This window comes from Falco naumanni, chromosome 8 (genome assembly GCF_017639655.2).
Source record: "Falco naumanni isolate bFalNau1 chromosome 8, bFalNau1.pat, whole genome shotgun sequence".
Classification (NCBI taxonomy): Eukaryota; Metazoa; Chordata; class Aves; order Falconiformes; family Falconidae; genus Falco; species Falco naumanni.
Window position 1 is genome coordinate 6,232,932 of NC_054061.1, and position 15,038 is coordinate 6,247,969.

General features: G+C 49.9%; 1 protein-coding gene across 1 annotated transcript; it reads right to left on the reverse strand.

Annotated features, from left to right (window-relative positions):
• Positions 1-8,842: 8,842 nt before the first annotated feature.
• Positions 8,843-13,702, reverse strand: LOC121093211 (leukotriene C4 synthase-like). Its single transcript, XM_040605147.1, has 5 exons — positions 13,446-13,702; positions 12,067-12,166; positions 10,267-10,337; positions 9,951-10,032; positions 8,843-9,564 (listed from the first exon to the last, which is right to left on the reverse strand). Exons 1-5 carry the CDS (start codon positions 13,501-13,503, stop codon positions 9,438-9,440), a joined length of 438 nt encoding a protein of 145 aa, XP_040461081.1. The 5' UTR covers positions 13,504-13,702; the 3' UTR covers positions 8,843-9,437.
• Between the last annotated feature and the right edge of the window lie 1,336 nt (positions 13,703-15,038).

A 15,038-nucleotide genomic window follows, 5' to 3' on the forward strand; every position in this document is an offset into this window, starting at 1 on the left:
GGGAAGGGCCTGCCCCGGCGCCGCGCTCCGCACGCCCTCCGCGGGGCTGCTGGCAGCGGCCGCAAGCCGCCAGCCCTGCTCCGCCGCACCGCGCTCGGGGGCGGGTAGGGGCACTCGCCGGATCCCCGGCTCCCTGGCAGGGCCCCGGGCAGGGCCGCACTCCTGCCTGCCCGCTGCTCCCCGCGCCTGGCCCGGCCCAGCCCCTCCGCAGCGCGCCGGTACAAAGAACCATTAGCTGGAAGAACTTTAGATTAAAATAGCTGTAAGGGAGCCAGCGCGATTGAATAAATAAGCGGTGACCTTAGGACTGTGGAGGTGCGGCATCTATTCACAGCTTTGTTACTGACCCAGCAGTTAGCGTCAAGCAAATCCCTCTGCTAATCCCTCTTGAAGCCTTTGCATTTCTAGCAGTATGGTAATTATATTTTTTCACTCCTTATAATGTATATTAATAATCATACACTGGGGTACGTTTACTACACATAATTTTATTAGTCTGATTGGTCTTTTTAGTCCCCATTACCGCATTTGAATAATGACGGAAATGGGTTGTCTGTTGTTTATGCATCAAGGTCCACGTGACTTCATGGCTTTGAAGTGGGCCGTACCCTGAATTCTTGCTATCTAATTTTCAGTGATAAATAAAGCCTGGTTCACCCAACATTTTCTTGATCGTGTGTTTATTGCAGCCAAGCAGCATTCTGATGGAAGTTTTCCCTTTAGAGGTCTCTTAGCAAATTAAAATCATCCTGTGTTCACACTGGCAAGAAGTTCTGCTGCGTGCGTATTCCTCCAGCGTTAGAAGAAAGATCACGTGACTTTTTTTCAAAGATGTAATTGCTATTCAGCGTCAGCAAAATACCTGCCTGCCTTGAAACTTGACACATCAACAGGAAGTTGGGTACAGCCAATTCCAGGGGAAGAATGTGACTCTGAGCAGCAAACAAAGACATAAATAGTTATCAGAAGAGTCACTATTAGCCAACATATATGCAGTGTTTGAAAGATGAAAATAATTCACAATTCAAGTGGAGTTATGGTTAACAGCAGCAGCCCTGTTCCTCCGGGGCCACCTCTGGGAAATGCTTTTGCAGGGAAGGGTAGTCCTGTGGTGTGTCAGCACCCAAAAAGGATGAGATGGGGAATAAAAATCTTGCTGGAAACATCTGGTGCAGGACTTTATTAGGTTTCCTGAGCAAGGAAACAACTATGTACGTATGTATTTTACACATGTAAACTTCAGGTCTCAATTCTGAGACTTCTAGGACTCCAGCATTGTCAATTTACCTGGCTTTTTTCGTTTATGGTGCCAGCCTGACACCTGTACCTTCCCCACCAGCAGCCACAGCTGAACGGTAGTGTGTCTGTCAGCAACTCACACTGCAGCTTCAGGTACTTGTTGTTCTCTGAAAGGGCTTTGTTCTACTTCGGTTTCACTGGCCTGTTCCTGCGAAGAGGAAAGGCACACCTGCTGCCCAGACTGCTGGGGACAGGAGCTGCTCTCATTTTCCCACTTGCATTCCTAGAAGATAAATTTCTCCTTGTTCAAGTCAGCCTGGGGAGGGCTGTAATCTAAGCCGAGCCCAGCCTGCTGCATTTCGTAGTCCACCTGGTAGAAAATGGGGAAAGAGGTGGCCTCCTGGGTAGAAGTCTGCTGGAGAAATTATTTGTCAGAGGGTCAGTCCATCCCTGTGCAAGGTCCCCAGATTCCCTCAGCTATATTGTGGCTGTATATCTGCTACAGTGTTGCTATATTGTGGCTGTATATCTGCTACAGTGTTGCTATATTGTAGCTGTATTTCTGCTACAATGTTGCTATATCGTGGGAATATTTTGGCTACAATGTTGCTACATTGTGGCTCTGTGGCTGCTACAATGTTGCTATATTGTGGCTATAGCTCTGCTACAACGTTGCTAGTGTTGCTAGATCTCTGCTACAGTGTTGCTATATTGTGGCTATATCTCTGCTATACTGCGGTGAGCGGGCTGGGAGCAGAGACCCACAGCAGCACAGCACGAGGATCAGCCCCATCTGCAACGACACATGTAAAGTGTTAAGCTGGACCAGAGTACAGCTCTTCCTTGAAGCCTGCTACCTGCTCAGGATATCCCTGTTTGGCACCAGCCATAAATCTGTGTTAGCTTGCTTAAGTTTCTTTCTTGGGCAAGAAAATAATAGAGAAAATCTGCAGCTCTAGTTCAAAGGGTTTTATAGGCATCTAAGCATATGGACACACTTTGCATGTCTGGAAGTGATGCAGGTGCTGATTTCTAAGCAGGTTTTGGAGGTGATATTCCAATGCAGAAAATAATCACCAATAATTCTTTTAGCGGTCAGAATCTGCAATTTCAGGGAGAACCGTGCTCAGAATTTAAGTAGCCACTCTGAAAAGATGACAGAACTCATTATCCATCATCCTGACCCCACCGCTTTATGCACCTTCTCTTTCTCTCTTTCCTACCCAGATGTCATCCGTTTGTTCTGCCTCCGTCATAAGCTTCATCCTTTGTGCCTCAGCTATGCATGTTGCATGTTCCTCCCATTTGTATATAAACATGTATAATTCAGAATCTCATAGTTAATCTGCAAACCTGATGAACTCTCAACAAATACTGCTGGCAGCTGACTTGCTTTATCATCTGAGGTCTGGAAATGGGGAATGTATGGAAGTCTTATACTACCAATTCTTTGTAGGTTTCTCTGTATGTGTGACATCCAGTCAAAAGCTCTAGAATTCAGTTAGAACCTTTCTGTCACTATATATAGCTTTAGAAACAGCCTCTAGCTGTGATGCTGTGACAAACACAAGCTCAATAATGCTATTAAATATGCATGGTGTGTTCTACCATATTAGATAACATGGCCATGTTCATCACCTGCTAATGCTGCCAGTTCACAGCTTTGCTAATGCAGCCCTCCCTCTCACTTTTGCTTTGGCCAATTTAAGAGGCTTTTTGGTTACAGTTCACCTTTACTTTCTTCCTTTCCACCTTTTTAATCTTTATTCATCACTCTGAAAATGATGGTCTGCAGCAGGGACCGGGCAGAGCTCATGTTTCCCAGCTTTCCTAGGCTGTAGTTCACTAAGAAGCCAAGCTGGTCTGGAAACCAGTTGGAGAGGCTGATAGCCACTGCTTTAGTGAAAAGCAGATACTCAAGTTCCTGCTCCTCTCCGAGGCCACTGCTGCACTGTTTTAATTTATCACCCTTCCCTTTATACCACCAGTTTATCCACAGGCTGTGCTCACCATCCTTTGTCACTGCAAAAATGGAATAATCGCCCCTGTTCTGCTCCCTCAGTGATCGCATCCTCTAGGGGCTCAGGAGTTCACCTGTCTGATGTTTTTCTGTTCGTTAGTGTAACTCAGGCCTGTTACCATTTTGGTTTTGCAGCATTCTGATTATGGCAGTTGGCAGGATACCATTTGCTTTTTACCGATACAGCTAGCTACCACGCTGCGAATGCAGTTACAGCAGTGGAAGAAGTGTCGTTTGCCAGCATCCTTTAGGTAACGGCATGTTTTGCCTAAGCCTGAGCTAGGTGGGCATGAGTCAGCTCTGATCCAGAAGCCATCTGGCCGTGCAGTGCTGTTCTGAGCTCATCAGGCTGCTCTCTGAGAAGGTTTCTTTGCTCAGGCAGAACATTTACAGCTCTTTGGCAGCTCAGCCCTGTACCCGCCAGGAGAGAGGGCGTGTGTCCATTTGCATCCCTTGCAACAAGCCTGCTGCATTCCTCACACCCTCCCAGAAGGAGCATGAGCTGTAAAGCTGTAAATACTTTACGGCGGGGTGACTGGGTCCAGTCTTGGGAGAGCATGCTGCAGTATCTGTATCGGGGCAGATAACACTTTGCCTGAGCTCTTGTTATTCTAGCCACCTGTGTTCATGAAATGGAGCCTATTTTAGCCACTCGCCAGCTGCAGGCTCAGGAGCAGACACCACAGCAGCTCACTGGTTTCATTCTTGCTTACATGATGATCCTGACTCTCACGCCCTGCAGGTAATGTTGCCTTCCCTGTTTGGGGTCACCCAGCCCTCTCTTGTCACTTAGTGCAATGTCAATGCCATGCAGCTGATGCACCTGCTCTTCTACTTGCTCACTCCAGGAGTGCTCTGTGAGTCCTGAGCACTGACCCTACTTCTGCTCTTCATACCCAACGTCTGCCTTTAGCTCTTAGACCCTGGAAATCCCTGAGCACAGTCAGGCACAGCATCAGTGAGGGCTGGAGCTGGGCATGCGCTTTCCTAAGCTACCACAGCAAATGTGCAAGTTTTCCGTTGGAGGGAGGGCATTCCCAAAAGGGCATGTTAAGCCCTGTCTACCTTGTACAAAAAGTGGCTCTGCCTGTACCAGGGCAAAGGTGAATTCTTAGTGCCCTCTTGTAGGCAATAATTGCTGGGAGGTATAGAACTGGCGGAGATGAGGCAAATTATAACCTTGGAGCATGAATTTTCCTAGCCTCCCTGTCTGGATCAGCTAACATATAAAGTGGCAGATAGCTTTGATCTTGCTTGGATTTTACCCTGCTGTCTGACCAAGGAATAGTTTTCACTGCACAGGGCTGTGGGAGTTGGATAACAAGGGAGTATCTGCCTGCGGGCAGGGGCTGCTCTCACAGGCCTGTCTGACTCCATCCACGGCTGCATCTCTTCATCCACAGTGTGGCGTTCCAGCCAGACATGATGCTGTCAAATCACGAGTGTGACACAGGTCACCCACAGTCACACTCTTCACCCCAGCCCATCTCAGCATCTCCAGTGAGGGCTGTGCTCTTGCACCTACACCCTCCCATTCCCCCTGAGCAAAGCATTCCTTCCTCTGATCTTGCCCTGTCACACACCCAGCAGATCCCTGTCCATATGTGTACGTGGATCAAGAGGATTCCGGATCTTACTACCCATTATGTTCTTCTCAGTTTTGGCATTGATGGACACACAGTTCAAAACAACGTTCCGCAAGCAGGAGAGCACCAAAATGCAGCAATACTGACAGCGAGGCCTCTGCAGACTCAGCACATAAAATGGGTCACTACTGTGGTTATTTCAGTTACACAACTCCAGCATGCTTGCCTTTCTTTCTCCTTGCCTTTCAAGTCACTTGCATGTAAACAAGTGAAACTAAGACAAGGGGGTAACAAAATCAGGGTGAGGAACTGAGAGGGGACAGGAAAGGGTCCCGCAGTACTGGTCTGGAGGCTAGCATCCTCACAGCTCCAGCCAGCTGGTTCCCCAGAGCTCTGATCCTGAAGCTGCGGTAGGAATAAAGACCCATTGAGAAGTCTGGCTCCAAATTAGCATTTGAATTCCCTTGTAGTCTGTTGTCAGATGGGCAGGAGGTGGGTGCTAGTCTCCGTCTCTCTCGGTACTGATACACAAAGGTGGCTTTAAAAGGTCCTTATTTTTCTGAGGGAAAGAAATGCGTTGCTCAAACTATGGACACTTTGTGTTTTCCTTTTTTTTTTTCTCTTTCCCCTCTCTCTCACTCCTCTGTTTCACCCCCTTTCCTGGATCAGGCTGAGCCGTAGATAGACATGTCTGGGTATTGTTAGCCCTGTCTGACCTACTTCTTTCCCTCCCTTTGGCCCCTTGTGTTATGGATGATGGTGCTATGGAAACCTGGGTGACATGCCAGTGCCACAAATCCAGGGCCACCAGCTGTACTCTCCTCCCCCAGCCCCACAGGAGCTTCCCTCCAAAACACAACCCCAAAGAAAGTTACCAGTGCTGCTTCCAGGGGAAATTCAAGGGTGTGCTCCATCCGGCCCACCAAGCCATGCTCCAGAGGGAGCGGGGCGCTCCTCCTTGGGCTTGGGTGCCTGGGTGCATTTTTTCCCCGGTCCCAGGGCACAGCATTTCTGTGCTGGGGACCAAGTGTAAACCCACCATTGTCTGCTCACCATACCTGTTTGTGCATGTATCCTGCACATGACCGGTAGGAAAGTACACGTGGATGCCCTTGAAGTTCCCAAGATAAAAATAAGCTACAACCTTGTGCACCTTGTGGTACGAAAGCCTTATGGAAAGGTGGCTAGGTTCCTATAGACACAGGAAAGGGAACGTGTGCATGCCGGTGATCCTTGCAGTGGGCGGCAGTTGCTTCATCTGGGGACTGAGCTGCACACTGTCATTGTCACTCGCTTGCTCGCATAGGAACCAGCCCCATCAGGGAACGGAGGCTTGTTTACAAGTTCAGCCTCTACGTTTCTTCTGATAAAAAAAGTTCTCGCTGGTTCTGCAAGCTTCCTTGGCTCACTGCTGGCCTCCCATCCGGCTGGCCGCTTCGCCCGGGGGGCTGTGGCAGTATCGGGGGGTTTTGCTTCCACGTATCTCATGCCAAAACTTTTCCAACCCGTTGCTGATGCGGAGGGGTGGCTGTGAGGGCAGGGAGCGGGAGGGAGCTCGGGAATCTGTCAAACGCTTGCAGGAGGCCCTTAGTAAGCCACCTCCAGGGGTTTCTGCGAGGCTGCAGGCCTCCCCCCAGCCAGCAGCCCCCAGGCCAGGGCCCGGCGCAGCGCGGGTGGCACCTGAGGCGGGAGGGTTTGTGCCCGGTGCCTGCGTGGACGCCGCCCGGGGCATGGCCGGGGACGCCCAGGGCACCTCCCGGGGAGCGACGGCCCTGGCACGGGCGGCGGGCTGGGAGCTGCCGGGACCCCCCTCCGGGATCCCTCGCCCCGGGTCCCCACCGGGCCCGGCAGCTGCAGCCGCGCGGCAGCAGCGCCCTCTCCCGAGCGGCGCGGCCGGAGCCCGGGGCGGGCCGGCACCGGGCGGGCCGGGGCAGGTCTGCGGGCTCGGCTCGCTGCGCCTGCGGCCGCCGCGGCCCGGCCTCGGCTCCCCTGCCCCGACCCGCCCGGGCCGACCCCGGCCCCGCAGCGCACCGGGCCCGGGAACGCTCAGCCCGGACGCACATGCTCGGGGGGAGCGGGGAGCGGAGCCGGCGTCGTGGGCCAGCCCCGCCGGGCCGGGCATGGGGACCCTCGTCTCGCTGCGGTGGCAGCGCCGTTAAACCGGCCAGACGCGGGTGGGCGGAGGGGCAGCCCCCGGCGCCCCCTGCAGCGGGCGGGTGGCGCGGTGGCTCCGTGCGGCACCGGGGGGCATCGCGCTGCTCGGCGGCGGCGGCTCCGGCTGCATAAATCCTCCTTGTAGCATCAATATAAACACGAATTAGATGCGTTTCTAGTGTCCGAATGGGGTAAAACCATCGACGGTATCTTTGAACCCTGGTCCGGTGCAAAGCGATTTCCCTTGGTTACAGTTACTATATCGCATAGCATACATGCAGCCTTGCCCCCCATCTTAGCCTCTGGCCCCAGCCCCGTACCCATGCCCACCTTGTGCCCCGGGGTCAGCTCAGCACGGCTGGGTCACACAGGGACCCCGAAGGAGCCCTGAGCTTCCCCGAAGTAGCTGAGCGATGACAGCATCCCTGGATGGAGGACCTTTCCTGCTGCTAGAGGCACCTGGAACGACCCTTCTGACAATTGTTTGAGGGGAGTGACATGCTGGGCGTTTCTCCTGTGGCAGAACTAGCGATGGCAAGCAGCTGGGGCCAGAGCCTAGCTGTGCTGCACCAGGGTATTTAATGGTCCTCTGTGCATCCAAGGGGAGATGCTGGCTTGCCATGACCTCGCTGCTGAATCATTAACTTCCATCCACTGAGTCATTCTGCAGCCCTGTCACACACGGAGCTGAGATCAGCGAGGCTGAGGTGGGCAGTGGCTCCAGGCCGATACAGTGGGGTTAGAAAACTGTTTGTAGGGTAGCAGATGGAAGTTGTGTCTGCAGAACCGGTGAGCACCCACCTGGACTAAGCCGAGACAGAAGGGTTTTGACAAGGAGCCAAGACCTGCATCAGCAGCTGGGGCTGGTCCCTCTGTATTAACCCTCTGGGAGGTGACTGGTTATGCTGGTAAAAAAGTGAGGACTGAGAATTAACTTCAAGAGATGGTGAGATGTGTTAATGTAAAGTCTAACTAAAATGTCACTGGGGACAGGTAGCATCTCTGTTCCTGCCCAGCCTTGCTGAGGCAAGGTTAATCGACACTCAGCTTTTTCCAAAGTGTATTACCAAAGATGCTAGGAAAAAAGTTAGTCTGTTTTTTATCATGCTGTGACACCTGGCAGTTGCTGTGAGGATGGAGCCCCACTGCACTGAAAACTTTGCAGAGACAAGTGTTGTACCGTTGGTTTTGTTTGGATTTAAGCCTTCTCCTCCAGTGTTTGCCAACCGCAACACAGCAGTGCAACTCCAAGGCAGGAGAGGTCAAAGGGAAACAGACTAGAGGCTTTACTGGATAAGCCAATTTAAGATGCAGGCAAGGAAATGAAACAATGTGAAAAATGAATCACTTCTTCCAAAAACCACCTGCCTTTTGTTCTTACAGTCTAGATATGCCTACTGCTGGGGAAGGGAGGGGAGGACGGTGGGCTTCAAAATGTGGTTAGGCTGGCAGCATGTTAATGCAGTTATTTTTGCTCTCTGGGTTTGGTGTGAACCCCCCTGTGATGACGGCACAGAGCACTGCTGGCGTTTTCTAAGCTCTGTTGCTAACATGAGCAGACCAATGGCCAAAAGCATCGGTGTTGTGGATGCTGGGTCCTGTGAAAATCCAGCCCTTCTGGGAGCTCAGCTCGGCACCTGTGAAAATCAGCTTCTCCCTACACAGAGCTCTCCTCCTGTGGGATGTAGGGTTGCAGGCTGGGTTGCACTGCATGGCAGGGAAACCAAGGCAGCTGCCTTGCACTAAAATGCTCATGGTTTTGTTCCCTGCTAATTGCAGACCCACAAGGAGACACCCAGCACAGCAAGCTCAGTGCCTTTTTATTTGTGCACATTGTCGTTCAGCAGTATTGAAAGTTATACATGCAGTAGTGCTTATGAGTTTGCGCAGTCTGATTTACAATATCGCCCACAGGAAACAGCTAATAACCATCACAAGGGCACTAATAGACTTTCGCACAACAGGTTGGTGGTTGCTCCTGTTTACCCCTTGGCTCTTTTGTTATGCCTCAGCCCACACCTGGTTTCAAACAAATGCCTTTCTTAGGTGTGGGCCTTGGAAAACTGGCACAAGCTGTTGGAGGAAGGAGAACACATGACGGTTCCCTGGGACAGCTCACTGGGAAGCTCAGGCTGAGATGAGTTTTCAATGATTTTTCTTTCATGTGTTCAGTTTTCCTAAAATTCTCCTTGTTTAGGAGCATTGTTGTTTCCACATCAGGCATGGAGCAGCTGGCAAAGAGTGCCATGGTGGAAAAATGCCTCCTGAAGAACTCAGCAGTTCTTGGCTGTGCTGGGCATCAGGGAAGGAGGTGCTGAAAACTCGGGTGAGGATGGATTTGTCCCTGGGGGCTGTATTAGTTGCAGCCAGTCTATTACTGTGGGCAGGAGGGAGCAGGACTCAAAGGCAAGGACACTGGTGAGGTACAGAGGGGTGGTTCATACTGTGAGAAGCTGGAGGACATTCAGCCCCATGTAGTGAGAGAGGAAGAAATGAATGATGCCCAGGGCTGATGCTGCAATGAGAATCCAGAGAATTCCAGTGCCAAAGTATATTGCGGGGAGCCTGGTGGGAGAGAGGGAGCCTGCTGAGACTGAGCATTGCTGCTCTTGCCTGGGAGTGGTCCCTCCCTCTCTGCAGAGGACAGGTGGGAAGGCAGCCCCTGGCTGTCCCCTGCCCACTGCGTGGGGTCCTGTGCCCTGCTCCTGCTTCGAGGGAGCACACACACACCCGCAAGGGCTGCAGGCAGCTCCAGCCTTGCCCCACGTCTTAGTCTCTGGCCCCAGCCCAGTACCCATGCCCACGTTATGTGTCGGGGCCAGCTCACCAAGGCTGAGTCACACAGAGACCCCAAAGCAGCCAGGAGTCCTGAGCTTCCCCGAAACACATTATGTTCCCAAATGCAAACCCCCAGGGGTTACCCCATACTCCAGGCTGGCAGAGGTGTTTACCTCTTTGAGGATGATGTCCTGTATCCTATAAAGTAGCAGTAGCGGGCATAGAGATAGAGCAGACCCAAGCCTGCAGCCACACCTGCAGATGAGAGAGATCACGGTGACCATCTCCAAAGGCTTTTTACTGCTACCTGAAGTCAAGCAGGCAGCCCAAAGTGAAGGAACAGAGGCTTTGTGTCCTCTGGCTCTACCCTCCCATCAGAGGCAGAGTTACTGCCAGATTTGTTGTTCAGAAGGTGAGCAAGACCCGAGGACTGAGCCAGCACTCAGGGGAACAGATCCAGTGACAAACCAGGTAACAGTCTATTCTCACCTTGATGGAAGAAGAGGCCAGCCTGCCACAGAAGTGCCAGGAAAATGGGAAAATACTCAGAGGAGTTCACCCTGGCAGGAAAGAGGAATGTCATAAACAAGGGAAAGGAGGAAGATCCTTCTTTTTTGCTTCCCCTGGCAGTTTCCAGAGGCTGGAGGCTTTCACTTCTTAGAGATGATGTCACCATAAAAAGATGTCACCAAAAAACTTTCCTTGCAGTTCCCATCCCAGCTTTATTCACAGGAATTAAAGAGTGCAAGAAACTGGGTCTCCAAGGCACCAGAAATTAAATAAAAGATGTCCAGGTCAGACCATGCACAGAAAGACCCCATGAACGAGCCTCACTGCCCCTTCCCAAGTGCTACAGCTTAAACCCTGCTGTACAAGCCCCAAAGCCTCAGGGAAGGTCTGCCCCGGGGATGCGCTGAGGATGAAGTGCATCTTAAGCAGATAAGGCCAGAACAGCTTGGGCTTTGTGCAGGAGCAGGAGGGATTACTTAGCTGTTTAGATTGTTTGTACACCATGCCCTGTCCCCCCAGGGACAAAGTAGTAGGACTAAGAGATGCTGGATGAGGATGAGGCTGGGCTGGGCTGGCAAAGGAGCAGGGAAGGGGACGGCTGAGGGGATCCTGCTCCTGCTGCCCGGCTGCTTTTTATTCAGTGCTCAGCTACACCAAAAGTGGAAGCCTCCTCCCTCTCTGCCTCCCTCCCCACTGCAGCCCTAGCACAGAAGTCACAGCAGAGGTGCTGGATTGTGGCTATCCCGGCCCGGCCCCAGGTGAGAACTCTCTGGGAGCTTGCCCTTCTCCATTGAGCTGGGTTCCGAGCAGGGCTGAAACCGTTGCAGATTATCTTAGAGTTTTACTGAATCTTTCTATATTTCTGCTTATTTGTGAAAGTTAGCTATAGGAACATCTTGATTTTAAGGAGTTAACCTCCATGTTAGCATTACGTTAGCACTTATTAAGCAATGACATATGGGTTGCTGTGCTACTTGTTATCCAAGACTGTGTTACTTGAAGTCCCTATCCTATAGACCATAATAACCTTAGTGCTTACTCTCTAGACCATAACCAGAGCAACCTAGGTTCTGTTGTGTATAGAATGAGTTATTGGACAGCTTGGCAAGGCCAATATCTAGCTGTCCAACTTGGCAACAAAACTTACTTTGAAGGTGTCCCGAAGTGAACTACCTTCATTATAACACTAACAAACACACCCAGAGGTCAAGCAGACCCTTGTGAAGGTGAAGATCCTTCCCCTGCACAAGCATAGCAACAGAAGAGGCTGACACAGCAGATATTATAATTATATGCAAATTACTAACCAATCATTGTAACTGGGAGTGTACAACCTTGTAATTTTTGTGTATAAATATAACAGTGAAATCTGCATAGGTGTACTTGATTTGTGGAGATGCCACCGAGTACCCAGCGCTGCAGTAAAGGAGTGCCTGAGGTGGTGTTAAAGAGGTTTTATTCCTGATTTTGGTGACAAAGCTGCCTGAGGCTTTGACACCACTTGGCTGAAGCCAGCTGAAGTTTCAATCACCAACAACTGTCTTTAGCAGCCCTGCACTCTACAGCAGAGATTCCCGTCTGAGTTCTATCAGCAGCTGGCTGCTGTGTTTAGGACTCATGAGCCAACCAGCCCTGATGCCAACTCTTAAGCCCATTAACTTAACCCCGAGGAAGGCGAGTAGCTGAATTACAGTCCTGAGAAACGAATCGCAAAGCAGGGATGGGGCAGTGCCATTAGACAAGAGATCTGGCATGCATCTTATAAGAGGAGCTTCTTACTGTGCTCGAAAGATCCTCTCAAATTCAGGGGGGCCTGAGCTCTTTGGAGGAGAAATGCCAAATGCCCTCCTAGCATAGATGACCTGGAGGAAGAAGTAGGCTGCGGCAAAAGAGAGAAAAGGAACAATGGTCAGTCCTCTTGATACAAGAATTATTTACTTTAAAAAAGAAAAAAAGAGGGGAGGGGAAAGGGAAGATACATAAATATCTATAGTGAAAAACAAGAAAGAATTTGAAAATCAGAGGATTTTCCTTACAAAAAAGAGTTAATCCTTACAAACAGTTAACAAAACTGATCATGGGAGAAGGAGTAGATACCACAAATATGTCAAGCTGGGACACAAGATAAACTCAAGGAGGACCAAATGGTTAATGAGACCAAACAGAAAATTACTGGAACTGTGTGTGAACTACCCTAATTAGCATACTAAGAGATCCACCCCTGAGCAAAGAAAGCCCCCTCCCCACAGAACATGGGTGGTGAAAACCAAGAATGCTGTATCTTCAAAAGGAGCTGAGGCTTGTAAGAACCAATGAGAATTAACCACAACTAAATATAAACAATTGCTCAAAAGTTTTAGTATGTGTTGAGAGGTGTGCTAGCTGTGTGGGTTTACAACCTAGCACCCATCTCTGCGCAGACATGCAATGAACATACACTTCAGCTCCGAGTGTGGTTCTGCTCTTGCACACCAGGTGAAGATGTGCGAAGAATCCAGATTTGGGATAACGCTCTGGCTGGGCACGGTGGGGTCAGGAGACTGCCGGAGGTAGGGGCAAAAGTTCTGTTGTCTCCTCCCAACCTTTCACGCCCGCATAGCAGAGAAAGCTGGATGAAAATCCCAGATAGTTTCAGGCAAGGAGAAGGAATGACCCAGTGCAACAGCAAAGCGAGGAGGATGCAGTAACATGCCACTAGTGGATACCTGCTTTCTCTCTTATGTGATTAACAGATCATCTCTTACCCATAGAAGTTGTTACACAGTTCAGATGCACTTTGCTACTGCCAATTTCAAGGACTTTTTCAATCTCTAATTCTTTCCCCTTCTAAATCCTGATAGCTGAATAGGGAGGGAACTGATGCCACTGATAAGCCACCCAGATGCTGAATTAAATTGTCACGCAGTGTGGAACCAAGGCTGGGAGACCCATCGCAGCCCATTCTTCCACCTTTCCAAACTGCAGTGAAGGGCTTCCCAGGCACTCATTTTGTTGAGTACTTTTCAAAACCCAGACAAGATACCAGTCTACTGTCCGAATAGCAGGCAAGTGCCAGTGCAACAGTAGAAATGAAATGTGGAAGTGAAAGGAAATCAGTGGAGGTACCTACAATAGACTTCCCAGCAAGCACTTGGGCATGTGCATCCAATGGTCCCTACCTTGCTCCAGGACTCCCAGGACTGTCACAGCAGCCAGCAGATGAATCTGATCCAACATATTGACTGTTCCAGACCCTAGAAAATCTGATTTCTTGATCAGAAGCTCCTCTACCCCGGTTTAGTCCTTGCTGATGTGGCAGTCAGTGGTGGTAGCTGGTAGCATAGGTTTGCTGTAATGAAACAGCGAAGATTTGTATGTGGTGCTTAAACCCAGGAGTCTGGTTTGCCTGTTACCATATGCATTATGCAGATGTGAATCAGCAGAGAGAAGCTTAATGGAATATTTCTGTTCCCACCCTCCCTTTTCCAGGAATGAGTTATGAGGAAGCGGAAAAGCCAGCAGAGAGCAAACATGAGAGATAAGAGGGGGGAACTGGCAGCTGAACTGGGGGGGGAGAAATCTCAACAGCCCAGCAATGTGCTCGCCCTGGGGTATCTGGCTTAAAACCGCTCCTAAGAAAGGCCAAGGCACATCCCTCTGGCTGATGTTGCATGAGAAACTGCAGCCCCATTGGGGCTGTTCTGCACCACTTGAGCATCAGGACAGGCGGCTTTTCATGGTACATATCACTGCATGCACGGACTCTGCAAAGCATGTGTTGGGCACAGAGAATGACACTGAGACAGCATTGAATAAAGCCCATGAGTGAAAAACCCACTGCAACGATAAGACAGGATGTGGTAAAGTATAAAAGGTATAGATCTGTCTTGCACAGTGATGCTTCATTTGGGCGTAGGTCCTGCAGAATGACTGTCAGACACTGCAAGCATTTCAGAGCCAGCCTTGTACTGGAAAGCCTGGGAGCTGTGCACTTAAGGTTTCTGATCATTCCTCAGCCAAATTAACTTTCATCGTAAACACAGAGAGAGTTCTGTGCGGGCAAAAACCTGCAGAATTCATCAGGATATAGCAAAAGGAAAATGATGTTTTCACACATCAGGAGAGACCCCACTCAGCTAATTCCTGTCTAACAGCACAAAGCTGGCACGGCTGTGAGCTGCTGAGACTGCTGGCTTTGTTTCCTTCCTCTCCTTTGTTTGAAGAATTTTGCCTTCCATTCAGGGAAAAAGGAAAGTGGGTTAAGACAAAGTGGTCGTTAAACATGACTATTATAGAAAATAAGATCAGATTAAAGCAATTTACAGAAATTACATTGTATGTTGATTCCTTTATAGACTTTCTAAGAAGCAATAAACTGGTTCCAGTTTTCTGCCTCTCTGTAAGGGATAAAGGCACCTGAAGAGGCTATTACAATGTCCCAGCTTAGTATTTCTCCAAATACCAGACACCACCGCTTCTCAACCAACAGCTCTAAGATTAATTCCTTCATCTCTGAAATTATCCTTTTTCAGTGCAGCAACTGTTTAGAAAAACAAAGAACATTGTGTTTTCATTTTCTCCCATTTAGTTGTCAAAGAAATTAAGGACTTTCCTGTGTCAGCTCAAAAAGGGCAGAGGTCTCGCAATGCTTAATGATGTTTGATTTCCCTCTGCTCCTGTCTGATTACAGCCTGCTAGCAAAAGAAAATATAAAGCAATACAATCAAACAAAAAAGATCCAAACTTACACCCCCATGAGATGACAGTGCAGC